The 19,464-nt window shown below is 45.9% G+C and overlaps 1 protein-coding gene across 1 annotated transcript; it reads left to right on the top strand.

Annotated features, from left to right (window-relative positions):
• Nucleotides 1-5,601: 5,601 nt before the first annotated feature.
• LOC133887745 (protein S40-4-like) lies at nt 5,602-6,620 on the top strand. The gene has a single exon (XM_062327714.1). It carries the CDS (start codon nt 5,760-5,762, stop codon nt 6,300-6,302), a length of 543 nt encoding a protein of 180 aa, XP_062183698.1. The 5' UTR covers nt 5,602-5,759; the 3' UTR covers nt 6,303-6,620.
• The last annotated feature ends 12,844 nt before the right edge of the window (nt 6,621-19,464 follow it).

The raw sequence follows: 19,464 nt of genomic DNA, 5'->3' as shown, positions 1-19,464 counted from the left end.
ATTAAGCATCGATCGTCGGTGTTGTTGGCTTTAGCACTTACTTTACTCATCACATGTCGATCTAATGGTAAGGCGAGCCGAATATCTTCGCAGCAGTGGCTTTTTGGGTGTGGACATTGACGGTTTGAGCGGGCGGGCTTGTAGCGGTACTAGTTTGCTCTGGGAGTAGTTCTAGTACCACCGCACTGAGCGATGCATGATCCAAACGGTTGGGTTGGTTGGGAAAGGTTGTCACGAGTACCCCCTTGTGTGCACTTTGGCCAGTGGTACAAGCCGAATGGTCCTCGTGTCGTGTGGGTCCAGGAGTATCCCTCTGCAGGGTGTATAAACAGTTTGAACTACCACGCTCTCGGTCATGAGCATGCTTCTGTCCATCTGCATCGGTCGTAGAGTTTCGAGTATGGTTTGTGGTTCGGTATATGAGAGATGGTGATGTTGGTTCTTGTTACATATTGATACACATGTTGTTTACAATTATACTTGTTCAGTTGTTAGTTGCAGGACAGTTTTCATATGTTTTGGTTAAGTTTCAGTCGCTCACACATATGTTTAGGATGCTTGGTGCATATCTTTTACCTAACATGTGGCTCATCCTTACTAATGATTAATGCATAATCCTTGGTGTCGAGCTATGTATATGTGCTCTATATAGTTTAAGTCTTGCGAGTACCTTCATACTCAAGCCTGCGTTTTCAGGTACTCCTACTGCTGAGGAAGAGACTGTTTTTGGCTACTTCGTACCTGTCAATCTTGGTGGCGGGTAAGAGTAATACATCCTACTATGAAAGTGGTGTTTTTTAGGCGGTGCCTAAGGGCACACGACACTGTTCTCTTTTGTTGTTTATAAGTTTAATTTTCCGCTGCATAGTTCTTTTGTGGTTTAGAGTTGAGAGGTTTTGTTTCCTCCTAGCTCGTTTTTGTTGTAAATTGTTGAAATCAATTGCATACTTAATACTTGTAATATAAATATTTATTACTCGCTCTTTATTAAGTTATGTTATGATGTACATGTTGGAAGGCATGTGTTCCTATCCTTGGGCACAAAACACGTGCCGGGACTACCGGAGCGGTATTCTGTTTAATCGTTGAAGTCATGATCGTGTCAGTGATCGACTTAGTAATTAATCAGAATACTATTTGGATGGTTCCTCAGAAGTAGAGTGTTTATAAATTGACTTGGACTACCTTCACCGAGCTAAACTTAAAATACCCCATGGATTGGACTAGGCTAGGTTGAATTTTGGGCCTAAACGACACGGGGGTCGAATCGAGCTTGGGAACAACGAAAAAATGGTCGGGGAAGCCTCATCTTAGTGCATTTAAGCTTCTAGTGAATGACGGGTCTCTGGCAAGGGAGAAGAGGGGGAGATGCTTGGGGAAGTCCTTCGGGAGCTCGTTAGAGTCCCCTCCTCTGATCTTCAGCCCTCGAACACGATGACAAAGGAATCCCTCTCCCTTCTAGTGTTGGGTGGAGAGAGTGAGCGAGAGAGAGGGAGAGCAAATGCAATCGACCACCTTAAGTCGAGCCTCTGTGTGCTGGTGGGGATTGTGTAGGGCGCCGATCAGACCACAGCAAGCATATGTGGCAAGCCCATGTGGCTGCCACCTAGTGGTCAGACCGCGGGTGACCCTGGTCGGACCGCGAGAGTAGTTTTGTACTGAATCTTTCTAAGTATTCCTGCTTTCCCTTCCCTTTTTTCTCCAAAGGATCTAGGGCTTTTCTAAGGAGCTCTAAACCATCTTTAGGGTGTTTGAAACACCTTCGAACTAAACTTGTCAGACAATTACGTAACAACACCGTTGATAACATATACGATAATGGTTAAGCGATGCTTAATTATGGCTTATCATTTTTGGGATGTGACACTAAGCTAGGATGATGTTGTATGCGTAGGGTACGTCCACAACGCCGAAGGTGACGACAAACTCTATCTGTCTTAGGGCATAGATGGGACCACGTTAAACCCCTAAAGGGGCCTCTAGGCCAAAGGGAGCTAGCCCCGCGAGATGTAGAATTGATCGAACGCATGCACAAAGAGAAGATCAATGGAGCTTCCTCTGTTGATCAGCACCCTCTGGACTTTGACGCCGGCAGTGTCGACCGTGACAACTAGGGCATCGGTGTGAGGGAAGTTAACCCCCACAGCGTCGTCGAAGGCAAAGGTCACTAGGGCTTCGGCCCATCCCTGGACTCAGTGATGAACTCTGATTGCCTCGACATGGTTGACCACATGCATGTAGTCTCGTTGATGCCGCTTCGAGGAGCCACTGGAGGTTCCCCTTCCTGTTATGGCCAGGACCACTTGCCTGGTACAGTCTCCCCTTTGATATTTTGCACCATGGGTGGTGGAGGTGGAGGGGGCAGAGCTAGATGAGGAAGGTTTGGAAAGGCCAGGTGATCCACCTGGCATCTTGCTGCATGCCAACAGCCTCCGGGCTGCTCGTCTCTAGTCCTATCTGCTGCCACATGTGCCATCCGTCACTCAAGGTACTCATCTCGGGAGATTATGAGGGTCCAACAGTCCTCGTAATTGTAGGCATGTTCAGCCCCGTGCAGAGTGTACCAGTACCCTTCTTTGGGTTGCCGGTCGGGGGCACGTTGGTGCTCAAGGAAAGCGTCAGAGTGTCCTCGGTCGCGCCCCTAGCTCGGGAGGGTTCGGAGCCCCTCGTGTGTGGTCGATGTTGTGGATGTTATGTTGCTAGTGCTATTGGGACTCGTGCCCCCATGAGCCCTTGGCCTCGTTGGAGCCCCTTTTAGCTGGGGTAGATGGTGGGGCCCGAGAGGACCCTGATTGGGAAGTTGGCCCCACGGGTTTGACGGAGGGGGCCACGACAACATCCATGGTATCCCGACATAGTCACTTCTCCTCTGTACAAGTGTATTCCTCGAACTTGCACACGAGGGCATCCACCATGTGCACGGGTGCTGGTGCAGTCGATCGAAGAGGGGCATGGATGATAGATCTTGAGTTGTCGTGTCGACAAATGATGATTTCGAGATGCTTTTTATCTGGGCCTAAGTTTAGGCAAACTTCCAGAAGTACTCTAGGAGGGTTTCACCCGGCTATTCCTTGACGGCAAATAGGCTCTCAAAGGTCATCGACTCAACGAAGGTGCCCTAAAAGTTGTTGCAGAAAACTTCTTGGAGCTAGACCCAGGAATAAATGGCCCCTAGTTCCAGCACCTAGAACCATTGGAGGGCTACCCCCTCCAAAGAGAAGGGGAAGCACTGGGCCATGGTGGCCTGGCTGCCTCTGTTAGCCTAGATGGCGAGGGCGTATAAGCGAATGAACTCCTTTAGGTCCGAATTGCCTTTAGACTTAGGAAGTTTGGGGGTCCGGAACCCATCTGGTAAGGGGACAACCAGCAAGCTCGCCAGTAGAGGAGGGTCGAAGTCTAGGAGCGGAGCCTCGTGTTGACGGGCCTGAGACTTAGTCGCCTACAGGATGGCTAGGTGTGACGCTTGGGGACGATGAGGGGCACAGATGATGCCTTCATTGGCCTTCGGAGCCCGGGCCACCACAACGTCAGCCGTCCCGAGGGTGGCCTCAGCTATGATCGTAGCCTGCTGCATGGCCTGAAGAGCCACCATGTGTGCCTGCTGGCTGGCCTTGGCGGCATGCTCAGCTGCAACCTCTTAGGGTGTCGCGATGTTCTCGTCGTACTACTGCTGAAAGGCCTCCGAACCGGTGGGGCCCCACTTCAGCAGCAGTCGGGATCACGACCTTGTCAGTGGTGGCCATGGGGCCCTCATTTCGCTCGAGCGTGGACTTGTCGTCGCCCTCGGTTGGGGCGCTAGTGTCGGGATAGCAGGCGTTTGGTCATGGTTGTCGTGCTGACTTTCGCACAGGCATTGCCGTGGAGCCAACCGCTCGGACCACCGCTTTGTCGATCTTTTTGTTGGGTGGCATCCTACCTCTCTGATTGATACACCATTCTATGTCCCCACGGACATGCCTAGCTGTTGGTGAAAGAAAAAGTCTTTCACGAACAAGGTGTGGCAACAGCTTAACACACTTGAGTGACTCAAGCTTAGAGGGAGGGATTGTCTATAGTGATCACAAAATTGGTTGCCGTTGGCACCGTATGCTCACGGTTAGTATTTATATTGCCTTGCAGAGGTAAGGGTACAAGCAAGCCTCTACGGGGTAGATATACAAGCTATCACTATACTACCAGAACATAGAGCCAGCTTGATAAAACATTACCTTGGACTGAGGCTAAAATATTAGTCTCTCTGATGAGATCACATAATCGTGGTAGTAATCATGACAGTAAGTGGTCGTAGTGCTTGGTCGCAGACTACGGTGTCGATCTAGTCCGGCGTGTTAGGTCAGCCCCCGATGTGACTGGTATTGAATGTAACTGATCTTTTTTTAGCCCTCTTACTGCTGATCTTACTGGGTGGGTCTCGACGCCAACTCTAGAGCCACATATCTTTGAAGGGGTTCTAAGACTAATGACCTTTGAACTTAGTCCAACGAAGTAAAAAGCATTTAGGGTTCTTGATGGTAACCCCAACACTTGTCTCACTTAGGAAGGTTAAAGGACAAATAAGTATGTATAATTTTTTATTTATTTGAATTTTGATAAGATGGATAAGATTTTTCTTATTTTTAAGAGAAAACTCAATTAACTTCCCTCCACTAGCCAGATCATTGCCTAAGCGGGAAAGGAAACCAACATGCCCGACGTCTCTGCCCACCAACAGCCACCGTGGGGACCTTGCTGGTAGGCCGTCCTTCACGTGCCGACGCGGGCCCACCGGTGGCGTTACGTGGCGAGCGTGAGGGGCAAGACCACGTGTCACTATCGCGGACCCATAGACAGGACGCTAGCGCGGGCCATGCTGCCATCGTGCGTGCAGCGACAAACTCGAGGCCCTGGAATTATTATTATTTGTTGGTTCCTTATGCGTAGATACCGGAATTACCCTTGCGCCAATTATTATGGCCCCTAGTACCAGCTTTACCTCCTAAGTCACCCCTATCGTGCAGTAGTGTGGCTGTAGTACAATGTAATCGTGTACGAAGCCGGCACACTTTTAACAGACCAATCACGCAAGGACACGAGGAGTGATCAGGAGAAGAAAGAAGGTTTGGCACATTCAGATGTGACAAAAGTGTGTCAGGTGGGAGGTCAGCACACCAGTGAGTCCTGCCCGGTGGGTTTTGATCAGCTCCGATGAATAATAATTGAATTGCTTATTTTTCTCTATTAGTTTAAGTTTTTTTAGTTTAGGTTTTTTTAGAGTTAATCGTTGCATACATCTCAATAAATTTATTGGTTGGTAACTAGCTTCTACGTTCGATCACAAGGTTAGCACACTCACGGATCACACTCCTGGTGACGAAGTGTGTAAACCGACGTTGGCGTGGCCGTAGCCATACACTCGGTCACTCGGACATGACGCCCCGAGGCCGCACCAGCGCCCACAGCGCACCATGCACAGCAGTAACCCGTGGCCGTGGCGGGCACGCGAGGGCAGAGCCGTCAATCCTAAAACAGCCTTATCCGCTTCCGGTCCCTGTCGCTGCGCTCCGCAAGCCCACCCACTGCTTCTACTTCTAGCTTCCGGTCTCCTCTCTCCCTCCAACTCTATAAAATCCAGCCCGGACACCAAACCCACACAAACTCCAAAACCATTGCCATCCTACCTACCATCATTCTCGCACTCCTCTGCAGAGATCGGTAGTTGCAGCTTGCGAAGCGTAGCGCCACGGTTAAGCAACGCAAAATCTGCAGGCCGATCGATCGGCATGGCCGGGAGTGCGAGGTCGGCGGCCGCGAAGCACGCGTACCGGATATTCGGTCCGTCCCGGGGCGCCGCGGCGAGGAGCCCCAGCGCCGGGTCGGCTGACGAGTTCGACGAGTCGGACGTCGTCTGGGGCTCGTTCGCCCCTGCCGGCGGCGTGGACTACTCCAGCCCCACCGAGCTGGCCACCGCCCGGGCGCGCCCGATCCCGGCCTCCCGCGCCGGTCGGAAGAAGCCGCTGGACGGCCGGGGGACCGCCGCCGCGCCGGGGTCGCTGCCGATGAACATACCGGACTGGCAAAAGATCCTTGGGGTCGAGTACAGGGACCACTACTCTGGGGAGTGGGAGCTCGACGGGGACGACGGCGACGAATACGGCAGGGTGGGCTCCGGCGGCGGCGCGGTGATGATACCGCCGCACGAGCTGGCGTGGCGCAGCCGGGCCGCGTCGCTGTCGGTGCATGAGGGGATCGGCAGGACTCTCAAGGGGCGCGACCTCAGCCGGGTCCGGGATGCCGTCTGGAAGCAGACCGGCTTCGAGGACTGACGTACAGACGGCGGCCGCAGTGGTGCAGAGGAGGCTTGGCGGTTGGTCTGGCTAGCGGTAGGTTAGAAATGAGCCGTACTAATTGCTTCGCTTTCTTTTTTTTTGCTTTTTTTTTTGCCATGCATAAGAAGGAAAAAAAGGCGGTAGTAAGCATTATTTTTTTATTCATGGAGATGCAAGTTCGAGTGTGGGTGTTCATTCGTAGTGTGACAATTTTAAGAGCACCTGGAGAAAGGACGATGAATTTGTACGATCGGTCAGTTGATGGATCGCTTGTATTTTATCTCTTTCAAGAATGGAAAATTTTAAATTTAATTCCGTCTTGGCTGCACTTCCCAGAATGCATGTATATGTGCTAGTATATGCGCAAAAATTCAATAGGAGTATAGCTAAAAAAATATATAGTTTAAACAAAATTCAACATGAGCATATGTAGATGTTAACCCTCCGATTGCAGTCTCTAATACTTTTGGATGAGCGCTGCACCTCCGATCAGGAGGGATGTACGAAGCGACGTGATGGCAAAACGGCCCCATAGAACAGTAAGCAGACGCTGAAAGATATCAAATTCAGCACACGAAATTCTTAAAATAGCTTTCAGTGCAGGCTCCTGAGATTTGAAAAGAAATGTTTGGTTCAGAACTAGATTAATTAATCAACATGAGGCTGCGAGTCTACACGACACAGGGGGATCAATGATTGATCGATTCCGCTGCAAGACCCTGCACGGCTAATCTGCAACGGCGTGGCGTCTTTTCGCGATGTTGGGGGTACTAATGGATATGCTATTTTTATATGGAACCGATTAGCTATCTGTTGATAGATTTTATATCAATAAATCTATCGGGTTTTTAATTAATAATAAACTATCATATCATAAATAAAAAGTGATAAATAACAAAATAGAAAATCTGTCAGATTTTTGAAAACCCATACCCTGAGATTAACAGATACACGGACAAATCCAAAACCCGATAAAAACAGTAGACAAATAGAAACCAATTTGAACAACCATTTTGTTAGAAAAAGGTATGAAATAAGATGATAAGGTTGATACTAGCTGTACACGTAGAGGTTAAGAAAAGTATAAAATGGAGGATGAAGATGATGTGTTGATAAAGTCAAACGAAAGAGCTGTCGGTGCAAGTGACAAGGTGGTCCAAGAGATCAGGGACGAGAGAGACTTGTCGGCGGTCAGAATTGCAAAACGGAGTACAAGTATTAATATCAGAGCGCTTGTTTAAGATGTAAGCAAGTGGTAAGTCACGCTTTGAGAAACATGCATATAGTTTCACGGTTGGGCCTTAAAACCATAGGAGAATTGGAGGAGTATGTTGCACCATCATGAAGCTTAAGTTAAGGAGAAATAGATCAATATACTCTCAATAGTAGGTATGAGTGTACTAAAAAAGAATGATATTTTAGTAACAAACTATAAAACTTGTAAGTCAAATTTATTAGGCCTATAAATAGAGTGGGTAGGGCTATAGGAGAGTTTAAACTAGTCACTTAAGCCTTTTGTGTCACCCATATGAGAGTTCTACGGTTTTACAGGAGGGAAAGATGAGTGCTTAGCCTATGTAATAAGTAAAAGTTTTGTGAGAGAAAAATTCTTATAATTTATCTAAAATAGGGTTGATCTCTTTGATTAATAAAGTTTATATTTTTGCATATGCCTAAATTCCTCTCATTCGAGTCTTTCTCTATTGGTTCTTTTGCAAGTTTATAATTTTTTTGGGGTTGTCATTTTCTTGTTGTTTTTCATTCTAACTTTGAGTTGCAATTTTTTAACCTTCGAAAGTTGTTCTTCTTGCTGTTAGAGGCATATACGTTTATATACTCGGATCTTAAATCCTCTTGTCTCTAGTCTATCAATTTTGAGAGCTGTTTCTTTCGATGATTGTCTGTTTACTTTATTTTTCGTTCAATTTTTAAACTTTTATGCTCAAAGACGTATGGAATAATCTTGAATAGAGCATATGGTCCATATTTTATCCATGGAGTTATATTGTCTTGAAATATTTTTTCTCGCCTTGTCTCTCTAAAGTTTATGATTTCGTTTATGCGTTTTTGAGGAGCATTGGGTGAACAAGGAGTAGACCATCTATTTCACAAGAAATTTGTAAGTCGCATATTCACCCTATCTAGTCATCGTTCTCGATCCTACATATTTAAATATATTAATAACTTTAAATGAAAAGGTATAAACTACAAACTTGTAAATCTCATTGAGAGCTATAATTGTCATATAAAGATTATCTTCATCCTATTTCGTATGAAAAAGTTACAAACTCTGAAAGATATATTTGAATAGTTATCGGATAATTTTCAGATATCCAATATCTGACAAATACATAGCTCACTATATTCAAATCCGATATAACTATCCAAGATCTGATCCACTATCTAATATTTCTTTTGGATATCCAAGAATTGATTAGCATCTAAAATAAGTCGGGCAATCAGATGGGCAAGAAAAATCCAGCCCATTTTTACTGTGACCCAACATTGTAGAGTGGTGGCAGGTCAGAAGGATGAGTGGAGTAGCAGATGAAGAATCGACAATTTAGGTTTCGACGGAGTGGGCTGGACTAGGCTGCGCGAGGGATGGCTGAAACACCGAGTGCCCGACAGGGTTTAACTTACCATTCGCCAGTCAGTTACCGAGGTCTAGCGGTAATTGAAAAGTCGTGATAACCGCGATAACCACTCGGAAATTCAGACAAAATTCGTTTGAAAAAATTTAAATTTTGGAGAAAAATTCGTGAAATTGACCTCTCGGTAACCGGTCGAAATTGGACCGGTTACCGAGCGATTTTCTCGATTTATCGAGCGATTTTCTCAAATTTTCTGTATTGTCGGTAATCGCCTGGTTTTATCGGTAACCACTCGGTTTTCTCGATTTATCGAACGGTTTTTCTCGATTTTCAGTGAAGTTCAACAAAAAACCAAAAAATTATCTCAATCTTGTAAAATCAATAGCTAATTCATCTGAACTTCAAATAATGTGAAACAAATTTTGTGTGAGAAAATGTATTTGTTAAACCAAGTTAAATGCATAGTCTACTCTTTGCTAATACAAAAATCATGAAACTAATTTTGTTAGTCTTGTTATATGATCCTATATCTTTTAAAAATACATGAACTCATGAATTAGTTATTGTAACATGCAGGATTGTATAAATGTGCTGCGACTAGATTAATTCATAACTGACTCATCACACCTCAAAAATTAGTGAAACCACTTTTATTAGTTTATTTATACTATAATTTACGTAGAAAAAATAATAGTAGACATGAAAAAATTAATTACAGTGTTGTTTCTCAACATACTCACTTTATACTGTGAACTTTGTAAAAATTATAAAGAAATTAATAAACTCTAAATATAGTAAAATCAATTTTATAGATTTTTTAGATACGTTCTTACATAAGATAAATATGTGTTTACATGTTAAGATTTTTCTTTAACATGACGAATTTTTGAATATGGCGCCCGACAACCTAAGTGTCAGATGAAATTACAAACCCATGTCTGACACGCTACAGTTCGAATATCCAACCCGCTAAATCCGGGGTGAAATTTCATACCCGACAGGTACAAAATTCACGGGGACCTAAACCACGGGTGTTGTTACCATGTAACGGCGCGTCCGCGGACGCTGCTGCGGTTTCAGAGTGCAGTCTGGACTCTGACGGGACAAGGAATGCGTGGCATGTCACTACGTGAGGCGCCCGATCTAGGCATGCATGATTGCATGAAGTCCGTGGACGCACCACGTCAGCGGGACCGCGCCAGGTCGAAATTTGTCGGGTCCGAGCAGCTGCATGGTCGCCATTGCTGCCACAGCGCGGTGCTGCTGGTCTGCTGCATGCGAGCTGCACGATGATTACTTTTAATCGACCTGGAGGCTCAGCATGTCACCGCCAGGGTTAAAAAATTATGATGGTTAAAATTACGATAACAGTTCTTACCGCTCCGTACCGATTTTATAATACAAAGGCGGTCTCGAGCTTCTCCTTGGCGGTCCGCAGCTGCGCCTCAAATCCCTGGTTCCCGACCGGACCGGAAGAACCGCCAACTGCTGCGGGGGCGGCAGCCTGCTTCATCTTGGCCACCATCTCGGATAAGGCGCGTTCGCGGGCGGTCAGTTCCGCCTCATGCTTCGCGTTTTGCTCCGCCATGGCCGCCGCCGCCGCGTCAGCCTCGCCCTCTCGGCGACTCAGTTCGCCTTCTCGGCGACCCAGCACGCCCTCCCGCCGGACCAGCACGTCCTCCTGCTGAGTCACCGAATCCTCCCGAACATCGAGCTCCGACGCTAATAGTTCGTTGTTCACCTCCCGCAAGGAAACGTCCTCCTCCGTCCATTCCCCCTTTTATATCTCAAAGTTCAAAAACTGCCGCCCAAACGGTTCGCTCGGCGAAGCGTCTCCTCGATCGACGCAACTGCCAGGCGAATTTCCCGCCGATCGCGCGATGTCAGCGGCTGCCAGGCGTATTTTCCTCGATTTGCGCGGCGACCGCGCGTGCCGCCCGTATGGTCATCATACCCTTCGGAAGTTGTGTGGACACGCGTCCACTCATTTTCCCGTTGGGGCATACTTGAGGTCTGGGTCCGCAAGGGCCACCTCTCGAAAGCTTGCCACATGGCGTCTGCGCCAGCCTCGGCCTCGGCCGCGACGAAGGGCCCATTCGCAGTCTCCATCCCGTCGCCTACCAATGGACCCGGGGGCTACTATCAGTGTATTAGGAACCAGGGGTCCCTGAATCTCGAGACCGGGCCGGCTATCCGCCACATGTCACCATCCCGCGAGGTCCACCCTGCAGGATAAGAGAAAACTAAGTCCCGGGGGAAGGTGCTCGGGGCCGTAGCCTCTAGGTTCCCGAGCACCCCAGTTCCCCGATGATCCGCAGAGTCCAAGTACCGGGAAAGAAGTGCTCGGGAGGTTTCTCACTTATCCCCGAGTACTGTAGTCCCCCGATGATCCAAACACCGAAGTGCTCGGGAGAGAGTGCTCGGGGCTGCACGTGGCAGCCCCCGAGGACTCGGTTCCCCGAAGGTCCCACCGAAGTGCTCGGGAGAGAGTGCTCGGGGCTGCACGTGGCAGCCCCCGAGGACTCGGTTCCCCGAAGGTCTCACCGAAGTGCTCGGGAGAGAGGGCTCGGGGCTGCACGTGGCAGCCCCCGAGGACTCGGTTCCCCGAAGGTTCACGCAAGATCGTCCGACGACTCGAAGGGTCCCATCGTCGGGGTGTCAGCCAGTCAAAGGCCCAATGCCGCATTTAATAGGCATGCGCGGCCTGACATCCTGACATTCTCAGCTGCCCACGCCCCAGTGTCAGACCCTGCCATGCACTGGCAGGGGGGCGTGGGTCCATTAAATGCACGGGTCCCGTCCCGTTTCATCCGGGTGCCTCGGGATAACGTTGCCAGAATCGAAGCGCTCCGCCTGCCACCCTGCCCTAGCAGAAGAACAAGACAGGGTGGGCGCACCGGGCACCTCTGAGGCTGCCCGGTGGGCCCCCTTAATGGCGCCCGAGGGCATCCACAGTGGCGGGTGGTCGGATGCGCGCCGCATTTTTCCACCGCCCCTGTCACTTCGCCAAGACGGAATGATGACGCCTTTCTCCGTGGCACCTTGGCACTGGCACCCCCTCTTTCCCATTCAGGATATGTCGAGGTCGGCGCGCCTATAAAAGGAAAGGATGGAGAACACGTAAAGGGAGAGACCGTAAGAAGAAAAAGAAAGAGGACGCAGACGCTCGAACCAGCTCAAGCCAAGCTAGAACACGAGAGCCTCAAGCTCTCAGTAAGTGGCTCTCTCTTGTAACCAGATACATCCTTGAAGAATTCTCTTCAAGGATAGATATAGCACTCACATAGGAGTAGGGTGTTACGCCCCCGTGCGGCCCGAACCTGTCTAAACCCCCGTGCACCCATCTTTCTCACACTAGGACGATCATCTCCCACCAGCCACTGCATTTATTTCCGTTTCCCGCTTATTTCCCAAAACAATCTCGTTCAGGATCATCCCCCCGGCCGAATCTCTAAAAAGGAGTCTCTCGGGATCCTTGCGATAGGAGTTCACCCTCCGACAGGTACCTCTAGATGTGCATGATTACTTCATGCCTAAGTTGGATAGGGCAAGATATAAGAGAAAGGGAAGGTATGAGGAGAGGCTTCAGAGGTAAGAGTTAGCAAGAGTTCAGATTAATTTGACAAGCGATAATGAAGAGATGTAAGAGGAACAGGTGCAGCGTGCCATAGCTCAGTCTAGGGAGGAGGAAGAGTTCAGAAGGAGGGCAGGTGAGCACTACAAGCATGAAGGTGGTAATGGAAGTGCCAGAGGAGGCAATAAGTTAAAGAAGATGCTTAGTAGGACATCTTCAAACAGAGAGCCACAGCCAAGTGTCAAGGATTATAATGTTGTTGTAGCAAAAACTCTTGTGCAATAGAGGTTTGACACCGGGTCATGAAGTGCAAAGGAAAAGAATGAAAAGACAACTATTGGTTTGGCATGGTCTAAATTTTTTCACACTTTAGGTATTCTTGGTAGAAGGGTGGACATCGCATTCTTTGTTGTTGCAGTGAAAAAATACATAAATGGGGTGAGTGATAAAGTTTGTAATGAATTTTATTATTCTCCTATTTATTTCTTTTTGACTTATGACCCATCTGTTCTATAACAGGAGATGATGTCTCATCTCCAACTGGCTGGAATATAGATGGTAAGTACCTGGATGAGAACGAGAGTGCATTGAAGAAGATATTTGACAAGTGGAGCTAGAATGAAAATAGTATGGTGTGACCGTCATGTGTGATTCGTGGACTGGACCGACACACATTAGTATTATTAATTTTCTTTTATATTGCAATGGTCGTATGTTTTTTCACATGTCCATATATGCGACTGTCTACAACTAAGATGCCAAGTATTTGAACAAGGTATATTGTTTTGCTGAGTTGGAAACTTAGTATTGCAATTGTTACATATTTATTTGGTTGATCCGTTTATGCAAGAGAGAAGATTAATGGTCAATGATGTGAGTCCACAAAATATTGATCAACCGTTGTATGCCTTTCTCAGATTTGCTGATCAAGACAAGGTGCCAATATTGAGTGAGATGCTCCTATGATACTCCGTTGTTAAGCAGGAGTATGATTCGTTGTATCACAATGACAGGGATAACTTTGAAACGTACATGGCAATTATTGATCGGCAAAATGTATGATCTAATGAATGAGATCTATTTGAATGCTGACGATACATTCTTACCACTTGCATTCTTATTGTACTAATGCTTATGGTACTAAAGCTTTGATCATCAACTTACAACGGCTGCATTGAATCCCCGCACGCACTACGCGTATGGCATGAGTCAGTTGACTATATCGGACATGGTCTCGGTCATTCATTGGTCCGCTCACTTCATGGATAGCTTGTGACGGCAGGACTCCACCTGTTACGAATTGCGTTGACATATCTAACTGCTACTTTTCTAAACGTTATATCACTTTACCTACTTACAGAATAATGGTAGTCTATGTTCGATTCGTCTACACCTACACTCAAGATGCCAGGCACCTAGTATCTTAGTGCGCTTCATCTAGTGGATATGAGAGGAACTGAAGTACATTTGCATTTATCCACACAGAAGTTTGCAACCAGTTAAGCTACAAGAAGCTCCATAAGTTGGTATATGTAAACAACAATATGAGAATACAGAATAATTTAGATGCAGGTATCAGGTCGACTGTTGATGATGATCCATTTTTGTGGCTTATGGAGCTCACATTGAACGAGGAGAATAATCTACTCCAGGACAGAATGGAGACCGGTAGATCAAATATTGCCCCAGAGCTTGATGAGGACACATACAGTGACATACCTCTGCCAACTCACTTGGTGATAGACACAATGAACCCACAAGATTTGCAACAACAGATTGGGGAACGTACACTGTCATAGTGGGCCACTAAAGTGATAGGTGACACTCACACGGGAAAGAGGAAGAAGCAAATTGCGTATTCAAAAAAGAGCAAGAGGATTAAGGGTAAAAACAAAAAACAAGGACAAAGCGATGAGAGCACGTATAGTTTCTTAAAGAGCCTAACTTACCAAGAGTCTAATGACAGCAGCTCCAGTGCAATTCACGTATAGTTTCTTAAAGAGCAATGACGATGACGGTCAGGGAGGCGGTGCTCCCCACGCCCATCCTCTGTTGTTGCTCCCGTGCAATTCACTGGTAAGAGTTAGTTTTTGCATGCCACATAGGACCAGGATCACATTGTCCTATCCTCACAAAGGCATGTCATACAGGGGGACTACGATGGACCACAAGATAGTGAAAGTCATTCTAGAAATTCTAGCATGGAGGGTAGTTCTGTATCATATCCGTACCACTATTCTATCTCTGATGCTCAATCAAAACCTCCTATTTAGTGGGTCTATAAGTGGTAATACCTTGAGTTTTATGCCATACTGTAAGGATAATAGTCAACCACTTCTGCATAGATAGCGCAAATTTGGGCAGAGTTTAAGGTACAGTTGTTATCTACACGACGGATAATGCTCATATCCACCGAAGAGTACAATACAGCTAAATTTAATCACCCCCTTAAAAGCTGGTGGTACTAAAGGTGATGATAATTTACTTTCTGCAACTACTTTATTTGCATATCATGGTATTATACTATTTTTTTTCATCTTGTATGTTGCAAGTAGTGTGGGTACTATTTAAACTATATTTTGAGTATTGATGGATGGTATATGATTGTGTTTATAGCTTTTGTATGGATAGTTCAACATATTTATTAATTGAATGTGCTACTTATGTAATAGATGCATATATTCGACGAAACAATTATATGGTCATGCACCTATTTCTATTAATATCTATTTATTTTCTTAGAATTATTTGAAATATAGCAAAATCATGTCAAAAATTTAGCAAATCTCATGCCATATTTTCCCTATTTTTTCTAAATTTTTTTGTAGTTTCTTATGATTTGTTGTAATTTTTCTTTAACTTCATCGAAATTCGAACAATGGGGTCGGTCACCGTTGTAATGGGGTTGATTTTTTACCAATTCGTTCGAATTTATGTCAATTCGATAAGCGCTAAAATCGATCGATAAATCGTAAAATACGGTCGGTAACTAGTGTAAACTGACCGGTTATCGATTCGTCGATTCGGTTCGAACTCTCGCCAAATTTGCAAATTTAACTAAATAAATTTGTTCAAATTCTAATCAAATTTTGTTCGATTTTCACGATAACCGTAATTTTCCGGTAACCGAGCAACCGGTTTTGGAGCACTGGAGAGGCTTCTACCCCGATACGTGTGATTCACTGCTGCTCCACTTAAAAACATAACAAGGATTGGCGCGCGGCATGGCCACCAGCGCTCGCTGGAAATCTCGGCGCAGTCGCTCGCAGCGAACTGTGGTGCATTGGGGGAAGGCCGGAAGGAGGGTGGGGGAGTAGCGGTGCCGGCAGCAACTACGCTGCGCCTGTGTGTGCAACGCATCCAAGTGGTTTATCGCTGGGCGGCCAGATGTGGCAGCCGGGAGCGGCGACACGAGGGGCGTGCGTGTCCGCTGCCGCGTAACGCCAAGCGCGCGGGCTCGCGCGGCGTTCCGTTCCATCCCATCCCATGGTGCGCGCATTCCTATGGGCTAGTCCGGCCCCGCGCTAGTGCGCGGCCGATGGTTTTGACGGCAGTTAGGTGAGCGAGGTCGGGCCAGTGGGTGGATTGGCGTCAGGTTAGTATGATTGTTCTGCGCGGAGGGCGTGCTGTGGCTTCTTTGGCTGGGCCCCCACGAGGCTGATATTTTCTAGAGGCTTCTTGGACCTGGCGTCCTGAAACGGCAACAATTTCCTGACGTTGACACGACGGGTAACCACCTTCGTATCCATTGGTGGCTCCTCCGGACTGACTCGACATGAAGACAGGTTCTATCCAATTCGTCGGTTGCTGATGTGTCTGTACTGTAGTACTCATCGATAACATATACTATCCAGCCAAAATTCGGGCCCTAGTTTAATGTAGCAGCGGCCCCTGATACCAGGTATATATGTATACGTGTGTATATATATATATATATATATATATATCTATACATATACATATAGATATATATACACATACATGTATATATATGTATATATGTAATTTTTATTTTCGAGAAATTTCAGAAAAATATTGAAATGAATATTAGTTATATTGATAAATTAGCTGAAAAAAAAAATCTAAAATGCAAAAAAAATATCTAAAACTCAAAAAAAATATAAACCAATTTTTCTTAGGTTAGTATTACTTTTATCTACATGTTAAAACTATGTGCATACATAAAAATACTACTGATTTCTCTATAATTAATTGAATGTGTTAAACATTGATAAATTCATAAATCAATATTGAAATGTATAAATTTTTGCAACCTAATTTTTTTAATTTTCTTTTATCATACTCTGTACAGTAAAATAAAAACGAACTAGACGTAGACACGTCAATCAGACTAGTTATACCCTGATTGAGACTGATCTACTAAGGACATAGTTCCACCCCACGGCGGCACTTAAATGTGTTTGTTGGTACGATCTGATAATGCGGTTGCTACGGAGCCCGTATGCGCGGTCAACGGTTGTACTCGAGCCAACAGTGATCACACTGATACCCAGTCGCTACAAGAATTGAGACGTTTCCTCTCCCAAAACGAATCGAAACCAGTTGCCGTCAGCTCTGCACAGAGCTGATTTCAGTCGCCACAGCGCCAATGTTCAATTGCTAAAATTGTTTAGTAGAATCCGCACATCGTAACCATCGATACAGCTAGGAGGCCAAGACTGCCATGGAAAGCGCCCGCTGCAGTGCCTGCAAGTTGCTCGCAATCACCGTCTGAAATTGTCATCTTCATTTCGTCACGGTTCAGAAGAGTCTCCATTGAACAACAAACATATAGTCGTCCTCACACCGGGTGACGATGCACCAGCGTGGCAGCGACTGAGTTAGCCAACCAGATGTGGTTTACCTTTGGACGAAAGATGCATCAGTGCCAAGCTGCCAATCAGTACGACTCAAGTTCTTCAGAGTTCAGACAAATTTGTAGTACTCATAAGGTGCTCCACCGGTGACGTAATTTGCTTCACGACTTTGGTACCAATCGCCCCGGTCTTGTCCTTCACTTCCTACTACTTTCTAGTCACGCCATTAGGCAAATCATCTTCTAGAACTAGCACCAAATCTCACAGGACGCTGGTATCTTCTGCAAAAAAATAAAGGGACGCTGGTACCGAATAGGGTACAGATTCCTCACTGATTACCGGCATCACCGGCCGACAGCCTTTAAGATTTGACGGCCTGAAACAAAATGTCGAATCCTTGTTTATAAGCACAAATTATTTATAGATTAGTCCAGATTAGCATAACGCATCTGAGATGATCTGGATTCGGCATAAATCAGCTTGCCAACATTTTCTTGGACCCGACCAGCAACAACACCATTCTTTCCAGAGACTAGATCTGAGCATTTCCTGCTGCGTTTGGAGATGTGAATATATGTCATTCCAATGTCACTCAAGGTAGTGTTTGGTTCAAAATTTGTAATACAAATATAATTGGAATCAGATTACACTGGTAATAGAAATGGTATAAGCAAATATAATGCTTGTTTGGTTCAGCAGGAGAATAAAATAGAAAGCTATTGCGGTATTTTGTCACTAGAACCAGAGCTGGATCTCAACAATTAGAAACCGAAGAAGCCTCCTATGCACCAAAGAACCAAGGCTAGATCTGAGAAAGTAGAAATAAAAAATGATATCATCTGCACCAAAGAATAAACAAAAGTTATCTTTCGCTACATCGGAACAACTAGAAACAAATCGACACGTGCAAAGTGAGAAGCAAAATAGAAAAGCAACCAACCAACTACTGAGGTCACCATCGGTTGATATGCGTTTGCGCATCTGCTCACCACCTGCCCATTAGCTATGATCTCACCACGCTCTCCTAAAGGCGCTGAGGGGGTTCAAGCGAAGGAGTGGTTGAAGCCTGAAGACGGCAAGTATGTGGGCGTCGTAGCGCCGCTTGGGGGCCGTGGATGGTGCATGAGATGAATTAGAGGGGGAGCGCAGACCAGTGATGAGGAAGAAGAAGAGGCGATGGCCATCGTAGGCGCGGTGTGCGCGAGGAGACTCACGAGCGGAAGGGATATGAGGAGATGGTGAATTGCTATACGTGGTAATGGTATAGGATACGTCCAATTTTCTACGGTATCGATTTTGTATTGTCCTAATGAAGGGAGGAGTTCCTAGTGGCATTATATCTAGCATGGAGCCATTAAGAAAGCCCTCGTCGTCCTCTCTTCAGTAGGTCCTCTTAGAGTGTGTTTGGTTCAGATGATGGAGTGAGATGAGAGAGAATCATTATTGTTTTTTGGTTTTTGTTTAGGGGCAGTAGGGATGAGACTATCCCTACCAGAGAATATTTGCTCAATATGCTGGATGAAGCCATCCCTCCAAATTGGTGGGACAAAATTATCCATCTTTACCAATTATACTCATTAGTAAAACGATTAGTGATATTAATATATTGTATTACTAATTTGTATATATTACAATGAGATTAGAGTTTGTAAGGGTTAATGTGCTAACTAGTAGCAATTAATGAGCTAATTAGAGTATGGTTAGAGTTAATTAGTATATTTTATTGTTAATTAGTAATGACTATGGCAAGAGTAGCGTTAGTGTATATTGATTAGTGTATTATTAATGATTATTATTAAAATTAAAAGATATAATTAGTTGATGATTCTCGTCTCATCTGTCCTCGTCCCTCCAACTAAATAAAATAGAAACTCATCTCATCCATCTAACTAAATAAAAAGAGTATCATCCTATCTAAAAATAAGAATGACCCTATCCCATCCTATTTTATCTACTAATAAAACACACGTAGGAATATCGGGTGTTACCTGAACTACGATGCCTCCAACAACTCCCTCTCCACGACCCCCGGCTTCCCAATTCTCACACCTTCAATGGCCTTGGGAGCAAAGCTACCATCCTCAGCCACGGGAAGGGCACGTACGTGCTAGCAGAGCTCATCGCTGCAAGATCGGGGTTCTCGATGCCACGCTCTACCTACGGTGGTGGCCTAC

The sequence above is a fragment of the Phragmites australis genome, chromosome 13, assembly GCF_958298935.1.
Source record: "Phragmites australis chromosome 13, lpPhrAust1.1, whole genome shotgun sequence".
NCBI classification, from domain to species: domain Eukaryota; kingdom Viridiplantae; phylum Streptophyta; class Magnoliopsida; order Poales; family Poaceae; genus Phragmites; species Phragmites australis.
This window is presented reverse-complemented; position numbering and strand designations above follow the sequence as displayed.